Source organism: Rhinatrema bivittatum, chromosome 3 (assembly GCF_901001135.1).
Source record: "Rhinatrema bivittatum chromosome 3, aRhiBiv1.1, whole genome shotgun sequence".
NCBI classification, from domain to species: Eukaryota; Metazoa; Chordata; class Amphibia; order Gymnophiona; family Rhinatrematidae; genus Rhinatrema; species Rhinatrema bivittatum.
In genome coordinates this window covers 548,298,993-548,320,775 of record NC_042617.1, presented here as the reverse complement: position 1 = coordinate 548,320,775, position 21,783 = coordinate 548,298,993, and the positions used below count along the sequence as shown (strand labels likewise).

Genomic DNA, 21,783 nt, shown 5'->3' with positions numbered 1-21,783 from the left:
TACCGGCATTCATGATCAGTATCATATCACATCGGTTTACATGGAACCAAGGGGGTTATAACTTTAACAGACCATTTAACAAGAAACAAAAGTTACAAAAAACAAGGTGACATGAACTTGGGAGCTGAGGTAGCCGGAAACAGAGGACAGAAGAGGTAAATAAAACTTAACAGATGGTGGAAGTGGGGGTGCCTAGCTGCATATATAGCGAAGTATAACTAGGTGGCACTTTGCATGGTTTGGAAAGTTTAAGGGAAGGCTTGAAGGAATAGCCAGGTCTTGAGTTTTTTCCGAAATGTTACAAGGCACGGTTCCAGTCTGAGATCTGGGGGCATGGCATTCCAAATGGCAGGTCCCACTGTCGAGAATGCCCGTTCTTTCGTGGCTGTATGACGTGTGGCTTTGGTTGAGGGGACTTGCAGGGTTCCTTTGTATGCTTCTCTGATGGGTCTTGTAGAGGTGTGGAGTCTGAATGGGATCTGAAGGTCGAGCTGTAGCTGTTTGTGGATGGTTTTGTGGATTATGGTGAGGGATTTGTGTAAGATTCTGTAATTTATTGGAAGCCAGTGCAGGTTCCGGAGGATGGGTGTGATGTGTTCTCCGCGGTTGGTGTTAGTCAAGATTCTAGCCGCCGCGTTCTGGAGCATCTGTAGTGGTTTGGTGGTGGAGATGGGGAGACCAAGGAGGAGAGCGTTGCGGTAGTCTATCTTGGCAAAGATCATGGTTTGAAGGACTGTCCTGAAATCATGGAAATGAAGGAGGGGTTTGAGCTTTTTCAGAACTTGTAGTTTATAAAAACAGTCCTTGGTTGTGTTGTTAATGGATTTCTTTAAGTTCAGACTTGTGCCCAATTTGGCATGTGCCGAGCTTGCAAGTCCACCCGCCAATGTGATGGTTGACCATCTTAAGCCCTTTCCCTCCACAGCTTCAAATCGTTCAATTCTGGGCATGGAATGATGTCATACCATAAAATATGAGTGTGTGGGAACCAGGAGGCCAATTTATCCAAGTCATCTTTAATCCTCATAATCAACTACTTTTTAGATAGGTCACCCATGTCATTGCCCCTTAAATGTATTTTGATGGTGTCGGGGGCCACCAACGAATCTCTCAACCACCGCAGAAGGGGTAACAATCAGTCCCAGTTCATACCTCGTTTGCCCATCCAAGTCACAATAAGCCCACAAGGAGCAATACCAAATGTGGTCCATATGGGTGATCATGCACTCTCTTAATGGTCCAAGGCAGAAAAGAAAGTCTGATAATCCATGCTGCCCATTTAACTCAGCACAAATCTGCAACAATAATTAAGAGTGATGAGTAGTTATGCTCGACCAATCCAACCTCACAGAAGCACTGACTGCTGCGGATCTCCATCTTCCTATTTGCGGAATGGTATTGATCTATAGACCTCTTGCATTGCGCTAGATGCTACTCCAATCCTAAAAGAGTAGGTGGAAAATGTTTTGGCATCCAAGCCCAATTTGGTTACTGCCATTTTGAGCACAGTGGAAAAGTGATATCTGGTCATTGGGACCTAGTCAGCATGCAACAGCAAAAGTACACTGCCAGAAGGCTGAACAGCTAAATGCCTCTCCATGTTTTGCATGGGACAAGTGATGCATGATTGATATGCTTCAAGGAGATGATTGCACTCTTGCCTGCCTGATCAGTTTTCGACCTGTGTATCTTTATGCAGAGAGCTTGAGATGTACATGTCACGTTCCGCAACAGGTCCAGCCATCCAGTCGTGCTGCATCAGGAATCCTTTCATGTACTCCTAACTTCGGCAGTATGCAGACTATGTTGCTGGAGCTAAGGATCCCCATACTAAGTCCTTGGTGGTTGAAGACCAATCTTCCACAAGTGGTCCAGTATTGGAGTTCCCCATTCATCTGTCATGGGTACCGACTTGCAAAATAAATCTCACTTAGCATGAGATAAGGAATCAGCAATGCTATTACGATCCCCCCTCGCCCAGACTGTTGTATTGAAGCACAAGCCAGTGAGAGCAAACTCCCTTAGGAAGTCCAACACCTTGGGTATTTTGCTGATTGCCTGTTCAAGACCTGGACCACCGCTTAGTTATTGCATCAAAATATAATATGCTTGTCCCTCAATCTTTAGCTTTATAGCATAAGAGCTATTAAGATGGGAAATAGCTGCAGGAATGTGATGTTCTGAGTTAAACCTGCTTTGACCCATGTGGCTGGCCAAGGCACGGTGCACCATGCCTCTTCAAAGAAAGAATACCCCAAATTCCCAGCCCCCCTGAGCCATCAGACTGTATATCCAAGTCTTTGCTAGACAGCAGGGGTCCCTGCCACAAGGACACACTATTAAATTTGTCCAGAAATGATGCCCTTATGGAGATGTCTGCATGCATGGCTTTTGACACCCTTACAAAATGATGAGGCCTGATGCCCACCATGGCAGCAGCCAGTCTCCTCAGAATCACTTGCCCCATAGGAATCACTAGACAGGCGAAATTCAATGTGTCCAAGATGGCTTGCACAGAACACAGCTTACGTTTCTTAGCTGTCAATCCCTGCCATAGCATAACTTGTAGTTTTTCCACCTTGTCAACTGTAAGCCAGGAAATCAAGTTGATCGAATCTAACTCAATGCTGAGGAAACAAATGACTGCAGAAGTACCTTCTGTCTTCCTGTGTGCCAGTGGAACACCGGTAGTCATCCACAGATTGGAATTCTTGCAATAGCTGGGCACATGAATCTGATTCTTGTGGCCCAACAAATAAAAAATCGTCGAAGTAATGCATGATGTTGTTTGATCCTGCCCATTGTGACGTAACCCAATGGAGGAAGGAACAGGAGAACTCAAAATATGTGCATGATGACACTGAACACCCCATTAGCATGCATTTGTCAAAGTAGCAATGGTCTGACAATCAAAAGCCCAGTAAAGGGAAGAAATCTGAATGCTGACCAGGAAGCAATCTGAATGCTGACACTATATTAGTCTTAGCCATTAATGCACCTGCACTGCACTTCCTGAGCAATGAGATGGCACAGTCAAATGATGCGTATTGTACTGTGCACTCTTCTGGGGTTGGGGGGAGCTGATCATTCACCAATGAGCTTTGAGGGTAGGAGAGGTACTGGGTAAAGCAAAACTTGCTGGGCTCTTTTTTGGGGACCATTGCCAAAGGAGGGTGGGGAGTTGTAGTTAATTCAATTTTAGCCGGGAAACGAATAAGAATGAATGCATAAACGTATCAGGGGCCCCCCTTGCCGAATGCAACGTATCTGCCCCCCCCGACGAATACGAATACCGAATGCAGAGTATGGCGTCCCTCTGCACATCCCTACCATCTGCTTCCTAACCTTCACAAGCATTTGCACCCTGGGGAAATGAGAGATGAGTAAATGGTGAGGGTCTGTGTGGTGCACTCTCTCAGAGCCTGTGTAAGAGTATTAGGCACTCAGTGAACCTTATAGCCTTGTGCCCTACCTCCATCCCAGCTCTCACCACACATAAAAATTATGCATTCATAACAGATTTTACATGAAAAAGGACATTCAACAGAGTATTCTAATATAAAAATATAACTTCTAACAACATGGATATCATATTTACATGCACTGCTGAGGTGCCAGTGAGGAAACCCTGAAAAAAGAAACTTGGAGTCCATCTGTTATGTTATGGAGTCTCAGTTTTAGTGGACCCTTGGGCCAACCTGTCAGAGACTGGGAGAAGGTGTTCACTGTCTCTAGCAACCCGCAGGTCGGGAGGCAGATGTCAGGCAGGACGTGGATGGTGCTCTTCACCTTGGAAGCTGGTGCTCCCCCGGGAGGAGCCCGTAGGAACCCAGCCGCTGGGACTTAGGTGAGTAGTGAAGCTTGAGACTGAGACAGGCAGGCAGGCTGGTGCTGGACAGGAACTGGAACCAGGCAGGAACTGTAGCAAGACTCGGGTACTGGAACCAGGCAGGAACTGTAGCAAGATTCGGGTACTGGAACCAGGCAGGAACTGTAGCAAGACTCGGGTACTGGAACCAGGCAGGAACTGTAGCAGGACTCGGGTACTGGAACCAAGCAGGAACTGTAACAAGACTCGGGTACTGGAACCAGGCAGGTACTGTAGCAAGCAGGCAGGATCCAGGCAGGTACTGTAGCAAGCAGGCAGGAATGGGCAAGTACTGTAGCAAGCAGGCAGGAATGGAGCGAGTTCCAAGGCAATCCACTCCGGGGCACGAAGCAACTGGGAACCGGATGGTAACCCTGTTGCAAGGCAAAGACAGAAGGTCCGTGGCCGGCTTATCAAGGCCGTGGCGTCTGACGTCAGGAATTGGGCGGAGTCACCACTGGCGGGAAACGGCCTAGAAAAGCTTCCAAGTGGCGCGCGCGCACCTAGACACAGGGCATCCACAGGAGGCTTCCCGGCGGTGCGGCCCCCGCGGGGATGCCACCAAACAGGCCGCAAACCAGGCCAGCAGAAGCGGGAACAGGTCCAGGAACACGGAGGTAAGGGTCTGGTCGCGGTGCTCGCGGCCAGAACCGTAACATGTTATTAGGTCTATTGTCAAGTATGTAGGGTTTGGACTTGGCCCTCAGAAAGCCATGAAAAGACTGAACTACAATTACAATATAAACCTCCCATACCAAAAGCATTCCAATGGTAAGAACCCTACCCATTAAAATGCAACATTGCAAATATTACACCAGGCCCTAAAATACCAATATATCTCCTGTTAAAAAAAGAGAACAAGACAGGCTGGTATAGATCCCCGCAGAGAAACAACACACTAGAAGAATACCTCACCTTGGTCTCATGCAGCACATAGACCCTTACTAAATACAGAATAAAAAGTAACCATAAAGTATAAACAGAAACATGCAGACAAAAACTTTAACTGTAAATCATAAAAACTCAGACTATGTGAGTGCAACAATGGAAAACGAGAATCATCTTTATGCCTCTAAAACAAAATTAAGAAATATGAAATATAAATCATAATAGTAAACCCATATTAATAAAAATATACATTTCAAAACAGCTGACAAATAGAATAACATTCTATAATTAAATTCATATAAAATATTTTTAAAAATTCCAAAAATCTAATAATATATTTCAAAACAGCAGACACATCAAACATCCAATTATAATTAGATCTAATAAAGATTTTTAAAATCCCAGCTTTCCATACATGGGAATCTGATTTCCAGTTACGCTGAAATTGTCCTGGATTAGTGAGGTACAGAGCAGTAAACCATGATCTACCATATCAAATGCTGAGTTCATATCGATTGAAACTAACAGAACATCTTTACCTCAGTCAATATTGATTTTAACTTCATTAATCATAAACAGTAAAGCAGTGTTTGTGATATATTCCTTATGAAAACCCAGTTGCCGTGGATGATGTACATTGACCTTTTCAGCAAAGTCGCTTAACTGTGTAAAATCTACCTTCTCAATCACCTTCATCATAAAATGTAAATTAGATCGTGGGCAGTAATTCTTATTCAGTGGATTACAACTTTCTTTTTAGAATGGGATGACTATTTTATTATTTATTTAGCACTTTTATATACCGATATTCATGTAACAAGTTACAAATCACTTCGGTTTACATTATAACGATAACCATAGCATAAGAATGCATTACATTAAACAAGGATGACTAGAGAGAGTTTCAAAGATGGTGGAAATCAACTCTCTGCAAAACATGCATTAAGTCATAAGGGGTTTTCTAAGGCCTAGTTTCTTAATCTTGACTAAAATTGACAGCATCAGAACAAGCTGAGAGGTTGAATTATTCATGGAAGCAAGAACCTTTTCCATGCCCATAATTAGTATAGAATTAAATGCTTTCCATGAAGTCTGACCTACTAAACTCACACTACTGGCAGCAGGGAGTTTTCTATCAATGGAATTAGACAAATCACTAAACTGCCTTTCAGAAGACTTTGGGCTATCCTCATGACCATGTTTAGAGGACAGAAAGGACTGCTGGATGCCAATTATCTTTTGTTGAAAAAAAGCTGCTAAGTCTCCACTGAAAATGCAGACAGATTAGAAGACAGCAATGTATTACAACCAGCCAATTTATTAACAATATTAAACAGGTGCTTAGATCTATTGCTTGCTAACTTCAATTGTTTATTAATGTACTCCTGACTGGCCTTCTTAATCTCAGTCTTATAGGAGCTAACAGTTGTTCTACAGACCACAAGATTATCCACCAACTTATTTTTATTCATCTCCTTTTAGAGTGGCGAACCTGATGCTAAAGCATAACTAAACATGACTGAAACCAGGCATTTGACTGCCTTTTAATTTTAACCTGCTTCAAAAGAACAGTCACATCTAATGCATTTTTCAGAATAGTATTCTATTCTCAACTTGCATATCCAAGGATAGTTTTGAGAATCCTGATGAAAAATTCTGTCCCTGATCTGCTACAACAGACTCATCAATGGGCCTGAAAATTCCATCTAGCCATCAAAACTGTGGACATAGGGCCCACTTTTAAGATATAGGAAAACAAACTATGATCACACCATGAGAAAAAAAGTAACAAACAGGAGAGCTCACCAACTTAATATCCCCTGAAGAAATCACAAGGTCTAATAAATGCCCCCCGCTTGATGAATGGGCCCTAAAGTATGTTGCTTCAATTCAAGATCCGAAATAATATTTAAAAATTCAAACCCCAAAGTACTAACAGAATTATCAACAAGAATGTTGAAATCACCTAAAATAGTCAAATGATCATACTTGTTATGTTTTTGTACGGATGTGAACCCTGGGTTGAGATGAGAGATGTCTCCGCCCACAGGGAGGAGCCCTGTGGGCCTCACCATTGATAGGCAAAGTCTCAGTAGCGTAGGACACAGCTAAATATAGAGACTTTATTATGCAGGAAGGAAAAGACAGGACCCGCAGAGCGGGAGCTGTAATTAAGTACAGTTCTGAGTAAAGAGGTATACCAGGTGATACCACAGCTGAGATGATCCAGTAGTTGCCCGCAGAGCGGGGTACGCCAGTAAGTTTCTTCAGACGGGTGTAGATAGCCTCAGTGGTGCAGATCCGGTAGTGGCCTGCGAAGCGGGGCAAGCCAAGGAGTCTGTACTGTAGATGGAAGAACTGAGGAACAGATACCCGGAAGTGAAGCTTGTAGTTGCAGCGGCAGCACCCCTGCAGCACAGGGTGTACTGTAATTGGCTTTACTGAAGGAGGAGCGGTAGTGGCCCAAGGAACGGGTTACATCGCAGGAAGGCTTCAGCCAAGCTTGAATCATTGGAGTCAGAAGTAAAGTACTCACAAATGAATGTTTCCAGATAAAGTCCCAAGACGTGGGTCAGGAAGAATCCCCAGGCAGGAAGGCCCTCTGAAAAGCAGATAGCCAGGAACACAGAAGGGCCCCCGAGGAGAGGGTACCCAGAGCGTCCAAACCCAGAGAGAAGGCAGGAACTGAAGTCCAAAAGTAGAGTGGATTCAGCAACAAGGAAAACTCCTTGTTAGCTCATAATAGCAAAGGGCCAGTCGGTTTAAATACAGCATCTTGTTGACATTATCCGGAGGGAACGCCCCCGAGGTTTCCGCCATGACTTGTACAAAGGAGGCCCTTGTGCACGCGCCCTAGGTAATTCCGGGTCCAAGATGGCGGTAGGCAACGCCCATGCTGTCCCGGGGACACCGAGGAGGTTGGCACTGGCTGACGGAGACTGCCACTCTTCCAATGATTGATGGTGCAGGGAAAAAAGAGGTGAGATTGAGAGGTCGTAGCCGTCTGCGACCGATGAGCGTAACAGTACTGTGTCACACATTCAGCTCTTAAATCCAGAGTTTCAGTAAAACAGGGACTAGATCTATCGCGAGACTCACACATCTTGTGGTGGAGGTGGTCACACGCCCTCCTCGGGGAGGTGACTTCACAGAACACCTGGGTCGAAGGGAACAGAGATGGATACATACTCTTGATACTGTACATCCAAGAGGTCTGAATAGAGAGATTGAATGGTATTTGTTTGTATGATTGGCTGAACAGTCCCTGTCTCTGTAGTGATTGGATCGTGTGAGTCTTGCGATGGATCCCCTTTTTCGCGCCTTTTTTCTGCTTTAAATGTTTGTCTCCTATGAGGGTGTTTGCGCTCCTTGGTGAAATTTGGAATGAAACTATAAGAGGTATGTTCCTTTACTTTTGCATTAAATGTGGTAGCCTTTCTTTTTAGTTCCACTATCTATATGTATTTCTTTCAGATTTCTTTGATGTCTACGGTCCCTCCCGACGCAGCCATGGCGAAACACGGGACCGTGTCGGGGGACCCTTATAAGATGCCTGCTGTTTGAAAGTGGAGTTGCCGTTCTAATTTTGTGAAATAAATACACACCTTTCAAAGTTTTCTTGGTGGAATTCAGATGTTTCCTTGCACTATTGTGGTCTCTATTACTTGCTGAAGTGCAGGTTGTTGCTTTGTTGGATTTTTGGATAATTGAAATCTCCCATTATTCTGCACTGCCAAATTGGTTAGCTTCCCTGATTTCTCTTAGTATTTCATCATCTGTCTGATCATTTTGGCTAGGTAGACGATAGTATACTATCACTATACTCTTACCCAACACACATGGGATTTCTACTCATATAGATTCTGAGCATTTAGTCTCTTTGTATGAACTTTATCCTGTTGGACTCTATACCCTCCCAGCCATAAAATGCTACACACCCCCACCAAGTTGATCGTCCTTATCATTGCGATATAATTTGTACCCTGATATAGCACTGTCCCATTGGTTATCCTCTTTCCACCAGGTCTCTGTCTTTATCATAATTCACTGCTATACACTCTAACTCTCCCATCTTACTTCTTAGACTTCTGGCATTGGCATACAGACATTTCAAAGTGCATTTTTTGTTTATATTAACAACCTGCTTTTCAGCTGATATGGATAATTTGGAATCTTTAAGCTCAGGTGATTCTACTTTGCTTTTATTGGAACCTCTCTGTGGGGATGCCCTAACTCTCCTGTTTCATTAGTATCCTTCAAAGATACATTCCTTGAACCATGCACTACTGAGTAATTGTCAGCTTTCCCCCCTGTTCTAATTTAAAAGCTGCTCTATCTCCTTTTTAAAAGTTAGTGCCAGCAGCCTGGTTCCACTCTGCTTAAGGTGGAGTCCATCCATTCGGAAAAGTCACCCCCTTCCCCAAAAGGTTGTCCAGTTCCTTACAAAACTGAATCCCTATTCCCTGCACCATCGTCTCTTCCACACATTGAGACTCCGGAGCTGTACCTGCCTCTGGGTACCTGCACGTGGAACAGGGAGTATTTCAGAGAATGCCACCCTGGAGGTTCTGGATTTCAGCTTTCTACCTAAAATCCTAAATTTGGCTTCCAGAACCTCCCTCCCACATTTTCCTATGTCATTGGTACCCACTTGTACCACGACAGCCGGCTCCTCCCCGGCACGGTCTATAATCCTGTCTAGGTGACGTGTGAGGTCTGCCACCTTCACACTAGGCAGGCAAGCTACCAAGGGGTCCTCACATCCACCAGCCACCCAGCTATCGACACTTCTAATAATCGAAACACCAACTATGAGTGCCAACCTAAACCTTCTCGACATTGCATCCCAGCTGCCAAAAATCTTTGACCACTCCTCAAGCGTTCGTAAATCACTTTTCATTCTCTCTGCTTCTTCAGGGGTGTCCACTCTGTTACAGATCTTAGTATCATCCGCAAACAGACAAACATTATCTTCTATCCCTTCGGCAACTTTATCTTCTATCCACTGAAAGGTTTGCAGCTAACAAGATTCCTAGACATCAGACGCACTCTGCTAGCCCCACGGGAGTTAGTAATGAGAGGCTGATTAGTGTCCTGTTAGAAAATGGCCCTTTGCTGAGAGAGGGAAAACTAGGTGAGTGGAAGGAAGGCAGAAATTTTGGTTTTGGGTTGGGTTTATGTGGTCTATGTATTTGTCTTGGTTTAATGTAATTATGTCACTTGCATTGTATTTTACTAATTGATTTGTGCTTTTAGAGAAACGGAGGAGAAAGAATTGAATAAATTAAATAAAAGGGATATTCATCCCTTCAGTCGAAGAAACACTACACAGTCCAGTTTACATCTTATCCAAAGTACCTCTGATTTTTCTGAATTCAGTTTAAGTTTGTTATAGCTTAACCAAATAGATGAGGCTTCTAAACAGACCTTTAAGTACTTTATTGCTTCTTCTTCATAGAAAGATATAGTGTTCAATGTTGATAGCACGCCTACATGCTTCAGAGCAATCTTCAAATTGACTAAACTGCTTACAGGCCTATGGGTACTTTGTACCCATGGACCTGTAAGTACATTTTCAAAAAGGAAACGCCACGAAATGTCCCTTTGAAAAGCTGAGGTTCGTTGTCAATATTCCTTCAATTTTTTTGGGGGGGTCATGTGCATAAAAAGGTTTTGTGTGTAACACAGTGTACAAATTTGTACAGTATTGTGTGAAACACTATTCTATTTTCCTGTTCTTGTACACGCTAGGTTTTCCTGTATATGTTTGTTTCATGGCCTGGATGGGCATGTTCAAGGAATACTATTGGCTTGTGACTTGAGTACTTTCATTCCTATGGATAATGCAAATGCAGATGCAAAGTTGGTGCCATAAAGCGTGCCAAACTGTATCTGCATATTTCAAAGCTTTATTTTAAAGTTTTTTTTGTTTTATTAAACTATATCTATAGTTGATATTTATTGTATTTTTTAATTTTTTTTTTTTACTTTTTGCATATACATTTTTGAGATCATCTCCATAAAAATGCTTGTGACAGTGTACAATAATCTTTACATCAGATAAAAGTAAATGAATAATCCTAGTGCACTGTCTGCCAGCTCCATCCTCCCCCTTTGCAACATGGGTAAAAGTACTTTTACTGTAAAGCAGCATGGATACTTTCCCCCACAGAGGTGAAGGGCATGTTTTAACCAGAGATTTCACACAGATAACTCCTTAGTTAGCCAGGTACAATTATTTGAATGTTAGGGTGATTAAACTAAATGCGTGGTGATCAAGGGCTGATGGCGTGTAAGAGGCAGAGGATATAAAAAAAAAAGGAATATACTTGGGACAGTTGTGGAGAGTGGCGGTGGGAGCATGGTTGAGGGGACATTGGTTGATGTGTTGGAGGGGGTGGCAGGAGCTAGGGCTGGTTTAGGCAATGGGAATGTATATGCTCATCTATCCAAGTGATAGAAAACCAGAGAGTAATTTTCAATCTTGGTAGAATGGATGGGTCAATCTGGTCTTTATATGCCATCGTTTGCTATGTTATGTTACAATTATAGAAACATAGAAACATAGAAATGACGGCAGAAGAAGACCAAACGGCCCATCCAGTCTGCCCAGCAAGCTTCACATTTTTTTCTCATACTTATCTGTTTCTCTTAGCTCTTTGGTTCTATTTCCCTTCCACCCCCACCATTAATGTAGAGAGCAGTGATGGAGCTGCAACCAAGTAAAATATCAAGCTTGATTAGTTAGGGGTAGTAGGGGTAGTAACCGCCGCAATAAGCAAGCTACACCCATGTTTATTTGTTTTACCCAGACTGTGTTATTCAGCCCTTATTGGTTGTTTTTCTTCTCCCCTGCCGTTGAAGCAGGGAGCTATGCTGGATATGCGTGTAGTATCAGTTTTTCTTCTCCCCTGCCGTTGAAGTAGAGAGCTATGCTGGATATGCGTGAAGTATCAGTTTTTCTTCTCCCCTGCGGTTGAAGCAGGATATGCATTGAAAGTGAAGTATCAGGCTTATTTGGTTTGGGGTAGTAACCGCCGTAACAAGCCAGCTACTCCCCGCTTTGTGAGTGCGAATCCTTTTTTCTTCTCCCCTGCCGTTGAAGCAGAGAGCTATGCTGGATATGCGTGAAGTATCAGTTTTTCTTCTCCCCTGCCGTTGAAGCAGAGAGCTATGCGTGAAGTATCAGTTTTTCTTCTCCCCTGCCGTTGAAGCAGAGAGCTATGCTGGATATGTATTGAAAGTGAAGTATCAGGCTTATTTGGTTTGGGGTAGTAACCGCCGTAACAAGCCAGCTACTCCCCACTTTGTGAGTGCGAATCCTTTTTTCCACATTTCCTCTTGCTGTTGTAGCTTAGAGTGATGTTGGAGTCACAGTAACCATGTGTATGTTTATTGAATAAGGGTATTATCTCCAGGCAGTAGCCGTCATTCTGGCGAGCCACCCACTCTTTATTGACGGCCTCTTGATTTTATGGATCCACAGTGTTTATCCCACGCCCCTTTGAAGTCCTTCACAGTTCTGGTCTTCACCACTTCCTTCGGAAGGGCATTCCAGGCATCCACCACCCTCTCCGTGAAGAAATACTTCCAGACATTGGTTCTGAATCTTCCTCCCTGGAGCTTCAAATCGTGACCCCTGGTTCTGCTGATTTTTTTCCTATGGAAAAGGTTTGTCGTTGTCATTGGATCATTAAAACCTTTCAAGTATCTGAAAGTCTGTATCATATCACCTCTGCTCCTCCTTTCCTCCAGGGTGTACATATTTAGATTCTTCAATCTCTCCTCATAAGTCATTTGATGAAGACCTTCCACCTTTTTGGTCACCCTTCTCTGGACCGCCTCCATCTTGTCTCTGTCTCTTCGGAGATACGGTCTCCAGAACTGAACACAATACTCCAGGTGAGGTCTCACCAAGGACCTGTACAAGGGGATAATCACTTCCCTTTTCTTACTCGATATTCCTCTCTCTATGCAGCCCAGCATTCTTCTGGCTTTAGCTATCGCCTTGTCACATTGTTTCGCCGACTTCAGATCATTAGACACCATCACCCCAAGGTCTCTCTCCTGCTCCGTGCACATCAGCCTTTCTCCCCCCATCGAATACAGTTCATTCGGATTTCCACTCCCCATATGCATGACTTTGCACTTCTTGGCATTGAATGTCAGCTGCCATGTCTTCGACCACTCTTCCATCTTCCTTAAATCCCGTCTCATTCTCTCCACTCCTTCCGGCGTGTCCACTCTGTTGCAGATCTTAGTGTCATCCGCAAAAAGACATACCTTACCTTCTATCCCTTCCGCAATGTCGCTCACAAAGATATTGAAAAGGACCGGTCCCAACACCGATCCCTGCGGTACACCGCTTAAAACCGCTCTCTCTTCAGAGAGAGTTCCATTTACCATCACACATTGTCTTCTGTCCATCAACCAGTTTGCAATCCAGGCCACCACCTCGGCACTCACTCCTAAGCTTCTCATTTTATTCACCAGTCTCCTGTGCGGGACAGTGTCAAAAGCTTTGCTGAAATCCAAGTAGATGACATCGAGTGCTCTTCCTCGATCCAATTCCTTGGTTACCCAGTCAAAAAAGTCAATCAGATTTGTCTGACAGGATCTTCCAATGGTGAATCCATGCTGCCTCTGGTCCAGCAATTCTCCCGACTGTAGATAGTTCACTATTCTCTCTTTCAACAGTGACTCCATTACTTTTCCCACCACCGAAGTGAGGCTAACTGGTACTATTCCTCTTCTAAGTGTTTAATGTGGGGGGGGTGTAAGTGGAGCAGGGTTTAATATTTATTCCAATTTTTCCGCTCTCGGATATCTATAAACATAACCCCATCCCCACCCCCAGATGACATGCTCTGGAGGATACAAAGGATTCACATGCTGTCAGAGGGAAATAGAGGCAACGAAATGGGAATTAGAAGCCAAAGTGTCCCAATTTTTTGTGATTCTGCTTCATATATTAAGAACTCTGAATTGTATCACAATTCAGAATTCTTAATATATGAAGCAGAGGTAATGTTCTTACATATTTGCACAGCTGTTTTCTAGATATACATTGCATACATCTATTTTTAAGTTTCAAATGTATATGTTACCATTTTATATGTCTGATGTGCATGTGTTTTTATGATTTATTTTATTTAATTGTTTATACTTGTTTGTGTGTTGTAGCCCCTGACGCAGCCTCATTCTGAGTCGGGCTTTTTAAAGATATTTATATTCCCATTTCGTTGCCTCCACGGCTTTGTTAGATAGCCTTCCTTGTTGCTTTCTCAATCCATCACTTTAGAGGGAAATAAGAGTACTCACTTGGCTGACCCTGGGGTTAGAGAGAAGCCGCATCCAATTCATACCGGCAGCGGGGCTCACTGGCCAGTATGGACTGCCACAGTGGTAGAAGCAATCTTCCATCTCTCCCCAGGCTTGAGCACACTAGCACTGCCGTGGGTCCAAGCCCAACTGGCCATGACAAATGGGGATTTCCCATTTTGACCCCTGAGCCACAGTGGTCCATAAGGCCCAGCCCTTGCATTAAAGTTTTGAAGTTAATGCTACTAAGTAACAAAAACAAACACTACTCACCAAATAAATTACTTGAATGTCCTTGCTTTGTTGCAGGTTTCAGTTCATTTAATCCCCATGCGTAAAGCTTATAATTATCCCAGGAATATTTCATCATCTGAGGAAATGAAGGAAAATAGGTTCATAATGTCAATTTAGCAAGAAAGTACCGCTGTAAATAGTGAAAATTCCAGGGTATTTTAAGAATCAGCTTCGTTTAATTCAATGAATAATTAAAAACATAGAATTCAATTCATTCATATCAGTAGGGATGTGCATTTGTTTGAAACAAATGTTTAAAATATAACAAAATGAGGCCATTTTTGGTTTGTGCCAAATGAAATGAAACAAAAATAGCCTCCCATGAAAGTATCTAAAAATTTTGGGGTATTTTCATATTCAATCATTAATTTTAAAAAAACAGGCCTCTGGAGAAACCAAGTCTTGGCCTGGCCCCATCACTGAGGCGTAGGTCTGGCATTAGAGTGCAACCTGGAGACCTGGTCCTGTCACCAAGACCTAGGCACTGGGAGAGAACTGGGGACGGCCCCGATGCGACGCCATGCGAATTTGCTAAAGTATACCACCCCCCCTTGCGTGCGCGCGCGTATTTTTTTTTAATCTACCCCAAAGTGAGCTGATCAAATTTGCCAATGACACAAAATTATTCAAAGTTGCAAAATTATAAGATCATTGTAAGCAATTGCAAGAGGACTTTGTAAAACCGGAAGGCTGGGCATGCAAATTGCAAATGGAACTTAATGTGGACAAGTGCAAAATGATGCATGTATTTATTAATTTAATTTATTTAAAATCTTTTATATACCACTTATACAATTTTTGTAGGTCTAAGCGGTTTACAAATGTAAACATGCAAAATTAAAACATTAAAACAAACTTGAGACTTAGAGAAGAGTAACAAATTATAGCCGTACAATGCAAGGTTCTATATTAGAAGGTGAATTTTAAAAGCCCACGTGCTGAAATTAGGGGATGAGCGAATATGTCGGGCTCATGCACGCCAAGCGAATTTTAAAAGCCACTCAGATATGCGCGTAAATGTCGCTACTCGCACATAGTGGAACTTCTTAAAAAAGGATGGGGCATAGGAGTAGTCTGGGTAGGGCATTGGCATTTCGGGACTTTCACCAGAAATTTGTGCATAAATACTTGCACGATCCAGTGCAATCCAAGGCCCTCTGCTGCGTAAATTTACTTCTGCTATGGATGGTGTGTAAGTAAAATAAGAAAAAAAAATAATAATAAAGCAGACATTTTGGAGGTGTTTAACGGGTCTGGGGTAATTGGGGGTGTACATATTATCAAATTGGGGGGTGTTGGAGGACCTATCGCTTAACTGGGAACCAACTGTAAAAGTGGCAAGCATGTCAGTGCGTATCCTTTTATAATCCTCCATTTATGCGGTAGAAGTGGGATTTGTGTGCACTGGCACACGCCCACTTAAAACTCAGCACACAAGTGCATGTGGCCAGGCTATTTTATAACATGCGCATGTTATAAAATAGCCGTGTCCCTGGACATGGGCTGACGAATGCCTAGATGGTAGGAGTCACCATTCAGGAAAAGGATCTGGGCGTCAGCAGCCAAAAAAGCAAACAGAATGCTAGGAATTATAAGGAAAAGAATGGAGAATAAAACAGAGAATTTCATAATGCCTCTGTATTGCTCCATGATGCAGCCGCAATTTGAGTACTGTGTGCAATTCTGGTCACTACATCTCAAAATAGATATAGCAGAATTAAAAAAGGTACAGAGAAGGGCAACCAAAATGATAAAGGTATGGAATAATTACCCTATATGTAAGCTAAACAGGTTAGGACTCTTCAGCTTGGAGAAGAAATGGCTGAGGGGAGATATGATATTGATCTATAAAATAATGAGTGAAGTGGAACGAGTAAACATGATTCGATTGTTTACTCTTTCAAAGAGTACAAAGACTAAGGAACACATAATGAAGCTACTAGGTGATATATTTAAAACTAATTAATAGAAAATATTATTTTACTCAACATATACTGTATTTTTTGCTCCATAAGACGCACTTTTTTCCCCCCAAAAGTAGGGGTAAAATGTATGTGCGTCTTATGGAGTGAAGATAAAAAAATAACTTAAAACAACAACACCCCCCCACCCCTGCCAACTTAATTTAATACAACCCCCACCCTCCTGACCCCCCCAAGACCTGCCAAAAGTCCCTGGTGGTCCAGCAGGGGTCCAGGAGCGGTCCGGGAGCGATCTCCTGGACTTGGGCCGTCGGCTGGCAGTAATCAAAATGGCGCCAACAGCCCTTTGCCCTTATTATGTCACTGGGGCCGACCAATGGCAGTGGTAGCCCCTGTGACATAGTAAGGCTAAAGGGCCATCGGCGCCATTTTGATTACTGGCAGCCGACGGCCCAAGTCCAGGAGATCGCTCCTGGACCGCTCCTGGACCCCCCCCCCCCCCCCCCGCTGGACCACCAAGTACTTTTGGCAGGTCTTGGGGGGGGGCCAGGAGGGTGGGGAGTTGTAGTAAATTAATTTGGCAGGTCTTGGGGGGGTCAGGAGGGTGGGGGGTTGTTAATTAATTGAAAGGGTTGGGATGAGGTTTTTTTTTTTGGGGGGGGTTCCCAGAGAAAGATAAAAGTTTTCTGATCTGGGGAGTGGACTGAAATGGCCCTCCCCAGACCCGAAAACAAAATGGGAAGAAAAAAAAATGTTATGCACTCCCCTAATTTGCTCCATAAGATGCACAGATGCCCAGGGACAGAGCTGGTTTAGCACAATTTTTTTTTTTTTTTTAATTTTCCCCCTCCGAATCCTAGGTGTGTCTTATAGAGCGAAAAATACGGTAATTAAGCTCTGGAATTTGTTGCCAGAGGATGTGGTGAAAGCTATTAGTGTAACTGTGTTTAAAAAAAGGTTTAGGCTAAGCTCCTGGAAGAAAAATCCATAAGCCATTAAGGTATAGTTTCAGAAATCTAAGCAGCATGGAATCTATCTACCCCTTGGGATCCTGCCAGGAACTTGTGACTTGGATTGCCCACTGTTGGAAACAGGATACTGGGCTTGATGGCAATCTGTCAGGCCGATACAGTAAAGTGGGGCCGCGGTTACCCCGCTCCTAACCCACTTTCTACTCACTTTCCGGCTGCGTTAGCCCTTCCTGCGATACACTATCCCCTTTAACCCATTCTTACCGCCTCTTTAAATCCCCGGGTAACCCCTTCCGCACGCGGCATGTATATTAAAAATATAAACGATCGAATTAGCTATTCCCTCCCATACAGTAACGCGCACCCCGACTATTGCTATTTTACCCTGCCGTTTTGCCGCGCATTTAACCTGCTAACTTACCGCCTTACCCTTACCCCTGCGTTAGAGGCAGGGGTAAGGGTAGGCGGCAAACTTTCCCCCAAAAGGAAACCTCTAAAAACCTAAAATCCCCTCCTCCCGAAGCGACTTTTTGTTGCTTTCAGCTCCTTCCCTTCTCTGCCGCCCTCCGGAGGGGCAGCCAGCGGTGAAAGCGGCTTGCAGCATTCCCTCGCGACCATGTGCAGCGTCTTTTGGGAGGAACTGGAGTCCTAGCGCCTCCAGTGCCTTGGAGGAAAAATCCTCCTCCTCCCCCCCTCCCCCTGGAGAACCCAGCTGGGGTTGAGAGGCGCGAGTACTGAGTGAATCCCCTTCCCCAGGGCAGTGCCCCTGACAGGGGCTGCAAGGTTGTGAGGGAAGCGAAGCGTACTTTCATTGGCCTGAGAGGCACGAGTACGTCACCACTTTAATTGGCCTGAGAGGCGCGAGTATGTACGCCTCGCGCCTCTCAGAGGCGCGAGGCCGTGACGTTACGCATGCCGGCTATGTGCTTTCATTGGCTGGAGCGCCCGTCAATTTGGGCGCTCCAGCCAATGAAAGCACATAGACGGGCGTGCGTGACGCACACAGTGACATCACGCGCGCCCATCTATGTGCTTTCATTGGCTGGAACGCCCAAATTGACGGGCGCTCAGGCCAATGAAAGCATGCCCGTCTGTGCTTTCATTGGCTGGAGCGCCCATCAATTTGGGCGCCCCAGCCAATGAAAGCACATAGACGGGCGTGACGCACGCCATAGACGGGCGTGACGCACGCCGTGACGTCACGCGCACCCGTCTATGTGCTTTCATTGGCTGGAGCGCCCAAATTGACGGGCGCTCAGGCCAATGAAAGTACGCTTCGCTTCCCTCACAACCTTGCAGCCCCTGTCGGGGGCACTGCCCTGGGGAAGGGGATTTACTCAGTACTCGCGCCTCTCAACCCCAGCTGGGTTCTCCGAGGGGGGGGAGGATTTTTCCTCCAGGAGAACCCGGGACCTGCGTGGGGGGGACCGCTGCAAGCCATTTTCGCCGCCAGCTGCCCCCTCCGGAGGGCAGCAGAGAAGGGAAGGGGCTGAATAGCAACAAAAGGTAAGTTGGCACATGTCGAGCCGCTTTGGGAGGAGGGGATTTTCGGTTTTTAGGTTTTCATGGGTTAAAGTTGGGATCTACTTCCTGGTGCCTGTCATTTCAAATGTCATTTGAAATGACATTTGAAATGACAGATACCAGCGCACCCAGGATACTGTATAGGCACTGTATTAAGCGCCTATACAGTAAAATGGGTTGCGCGGGCCTAATGCTTTGCAGACGCGGCTTGCATTTGCAAGCAATTTAAATAGAGTATCGAGCGGTATGTGATCAGAACAGTGCGTGGGGCAAACGAGGGTGCGCCCGGCACTGCCGCACTCTTTCTAATGCGGCCTTACTGTATCGACCCGTGTATTTGCTGAACTGTGGAGTTAACATACATATAGAATTGTAGGCAGCTGTAACACAGGAGACCTAAATTCAGCAGCAAAATTAAAGCTATCTTGTTTCCTAAACTGGTAGTGGGTAAAAATACTTGGTAATATTATTGGTAAAATGGCATGCCACTTCTCATAAACTGCAACTGTGCGGTCTAAGAAAACTGTGGTACTAGCAACATGCATACATTTTCGGGTTTTTAAAGACTTGAACTTCCTTTCGAAAGGTCAGCGAGGTTGAAATGCTGAGGGAGGGAGGATGTAAAAGATAATACAGAATTAAATTATAGCACAATGAAATCTTGAACTGAGAAATAATTTCCAAGTGGTTCAGAGTCTGGTGAATTCAGACAGCTGGCTTCTCTCGGTCCCCACCCCCACCGGGCGGCACGCCAAGTCCCTGCTCGGTCTATCAGGAAAGCCAGGCGCTCCCACAAGAATTCCCTGATAAACTCTACCGTGTGTCAGCCAACATCCAAGGAAGGAAACCTCTTTATTTTATTATATTGTAACCCCGGGAAGCAGTCCAAGATCACGGACCTTTGAGTTGGTAAGATTTTCAAAAATGCTTCTGTAAAGGTATAAACAACCAAACACTGTAGGAAATACTCATGACCACAATCGTGTGTGCTTCAAGAAGGAAGGCCTGTCTTATATCTAGAATTCCGTTTTAAAATCTCTGATCTATGCTGAACGCTTGCAAGTGTAACAGGAGGTAGCACCAGAGAGGTGGCACAAGAACCACCAAAGCAGTTGGTTTAGGGGAGGGGATTTTAGCCTATCTTTGGTGGCATAAATGCTTGCTCAAAGGTAATCCGCATTCTAGCTCCTGCGGAGCGGCAGACGCTGAGCCATGTCACCGTAATATAATACAACTGAAAGTATTTATCCCATGAAAAAGTAATATTTAAAAACCACCAAGACAAAAATTAGCTTGGAAACCTTGATTACTGATCATTGGCCATTATTATTCCATTGAGAGGGTGAAAACATACTTTCAGCTCATGTTAGCATATTTTGTGTTGACAAACTGCATGTCAGGTTCATGCTAGAAGGTGTTCCTGTTCATTTCTGTCAAAATAGGACAACCAATTTATTCTACTTTTCTAAATTTTGACTTACTTCCCTAAGCAAGACTAAAAAATAATTTTCATGAATCAAAGGCCCTTTTTAAAAGGACAACTGTATATCCAAGGATATGATTACTTTCTGTATTAAAAAAAAAAAAAATACTTATCTCATTTCAGGAGAATGTTTTTCCACAAAGGTACAGAATGGAAGGACACATCAAAATAAGGATGTAAATCATGTTTTACTCAACGTTTTCCTATTATAAAGCTTTATTTTCTGAGAAATGCCATTTGTAAAAGGCTATTTTTATTTTAATATCAAGGTCCACCTCCTCTTGGTTTTCATGCTTGCTGCACAGTTTATAAAATATTGCATAGTTCTGCACTGAAAGTACAGACATATGTTTCAGTATGTGCGAGTATTTGCAATGCAATGAAAGCACTTTCTCTATTTTATAAACATACACGAGTACATTTTACATGCAAAAAAATGACATGTATGTGTAAAACCCTGCTTTATATGAGGAGGCAGGTATATTTTAAAGTACGAGGATAACTTTCAAAACTGCTTGCATGTGCACATTTACGCATGTATATTGGCACACACAAAGTTGCTCCTATATTTTAAAACCTGCAGAGAAACAATATTCGCATGTTTTAAAATATGAGTACATTTGCATACACAAATGCTTATTGCATGTAAAAACCCCAAGCCGTGCAAGTTCTGATGTATCCGAATAAATGGCAAATGATCCAGATAAATAGAGGCACATATCCGGATAAGTCCAAAATGCTGCAACTTAGCTGGATAAATCGAAATATAGCAGGGTAAGTCCAAAATGCTGCTACTTAGCTGGATAAGTCAGAATATAGCAGGATAAGTGATGCTACTTAGCTGGATAAGACCAAAATGCTGCTACTTAGCTGGATAAGTCGGAATAGAGCAGGATAAGTGCTGCTACTTATCTGGATAATTTCACATTTGTCTGTCTAAGTTGCAGCAAAGTATCAACTTAGCTGGATAAGTTGAAATTTAGCCAGATAAGAGTGCAAAAATGATATACTCGCATATCTGTACTTCAAATTTTAAAAAGTGATATGCAAGTAGATTTTACTCATGTTATTTACCTCCCATAAGTCTGCTTTTATACACGCAAGTCGGGGCAATTTATAACATACACAGGAATAAGATTACCAGTTTTACTAATTACTCTACCAGGTTGCCCAGTCCATCTATAGCTTATGAAGATCTTCCTGGCTCATCAGCCTAAAGTCTTCCCATTTCACCCAGAACCCCCCCTCCCCCCAGTCGTTTTTTCACTTTCATGTTTTTTATGATCCCTTACATCACATATTGAGCAGGAGTAAATTTACACAAGTAACAAATTCTCCACATTAAAATCATAAAACGTTAAAACATATCAATACCTATAAACGAAGCTTGACCGACGTGCCGCAAATGCGCAGTAGAGACCAGCTCTACCGCGCATGTGCGGGCAAGCACGCGGCAGGTCTGTCAAGCTTCGTTTATAGGTATTGAAGAAAAAAAATGGCGGCGGCGGTACC

The 21,783-nt window shown here is 43.7% G+C and overlaps 1 protein-coding gene across 1 annotated transcript in view; it reads right to left on the bottom strand.

The window, feature by feature from the left end:
• MAN1A1 (mannosidase alpha class 1A member 1) overlaps positions 1-21,783 on the bottom strand; it is a 553,608-nt gene that overhangs the window by 439,131 nt on the left and 92,694 nt on the right. The window contains exon 2 of the mRNA XM_029596415.1: positions 14,351-14,447. Within this exon, the coding sequence (XP_029452275.1) occupies positions 14,351-14,447 (97 nt within the window). The remainder of the gene's footprint in view (positions 1-14,350; positions 14,448-21,783) is intronic.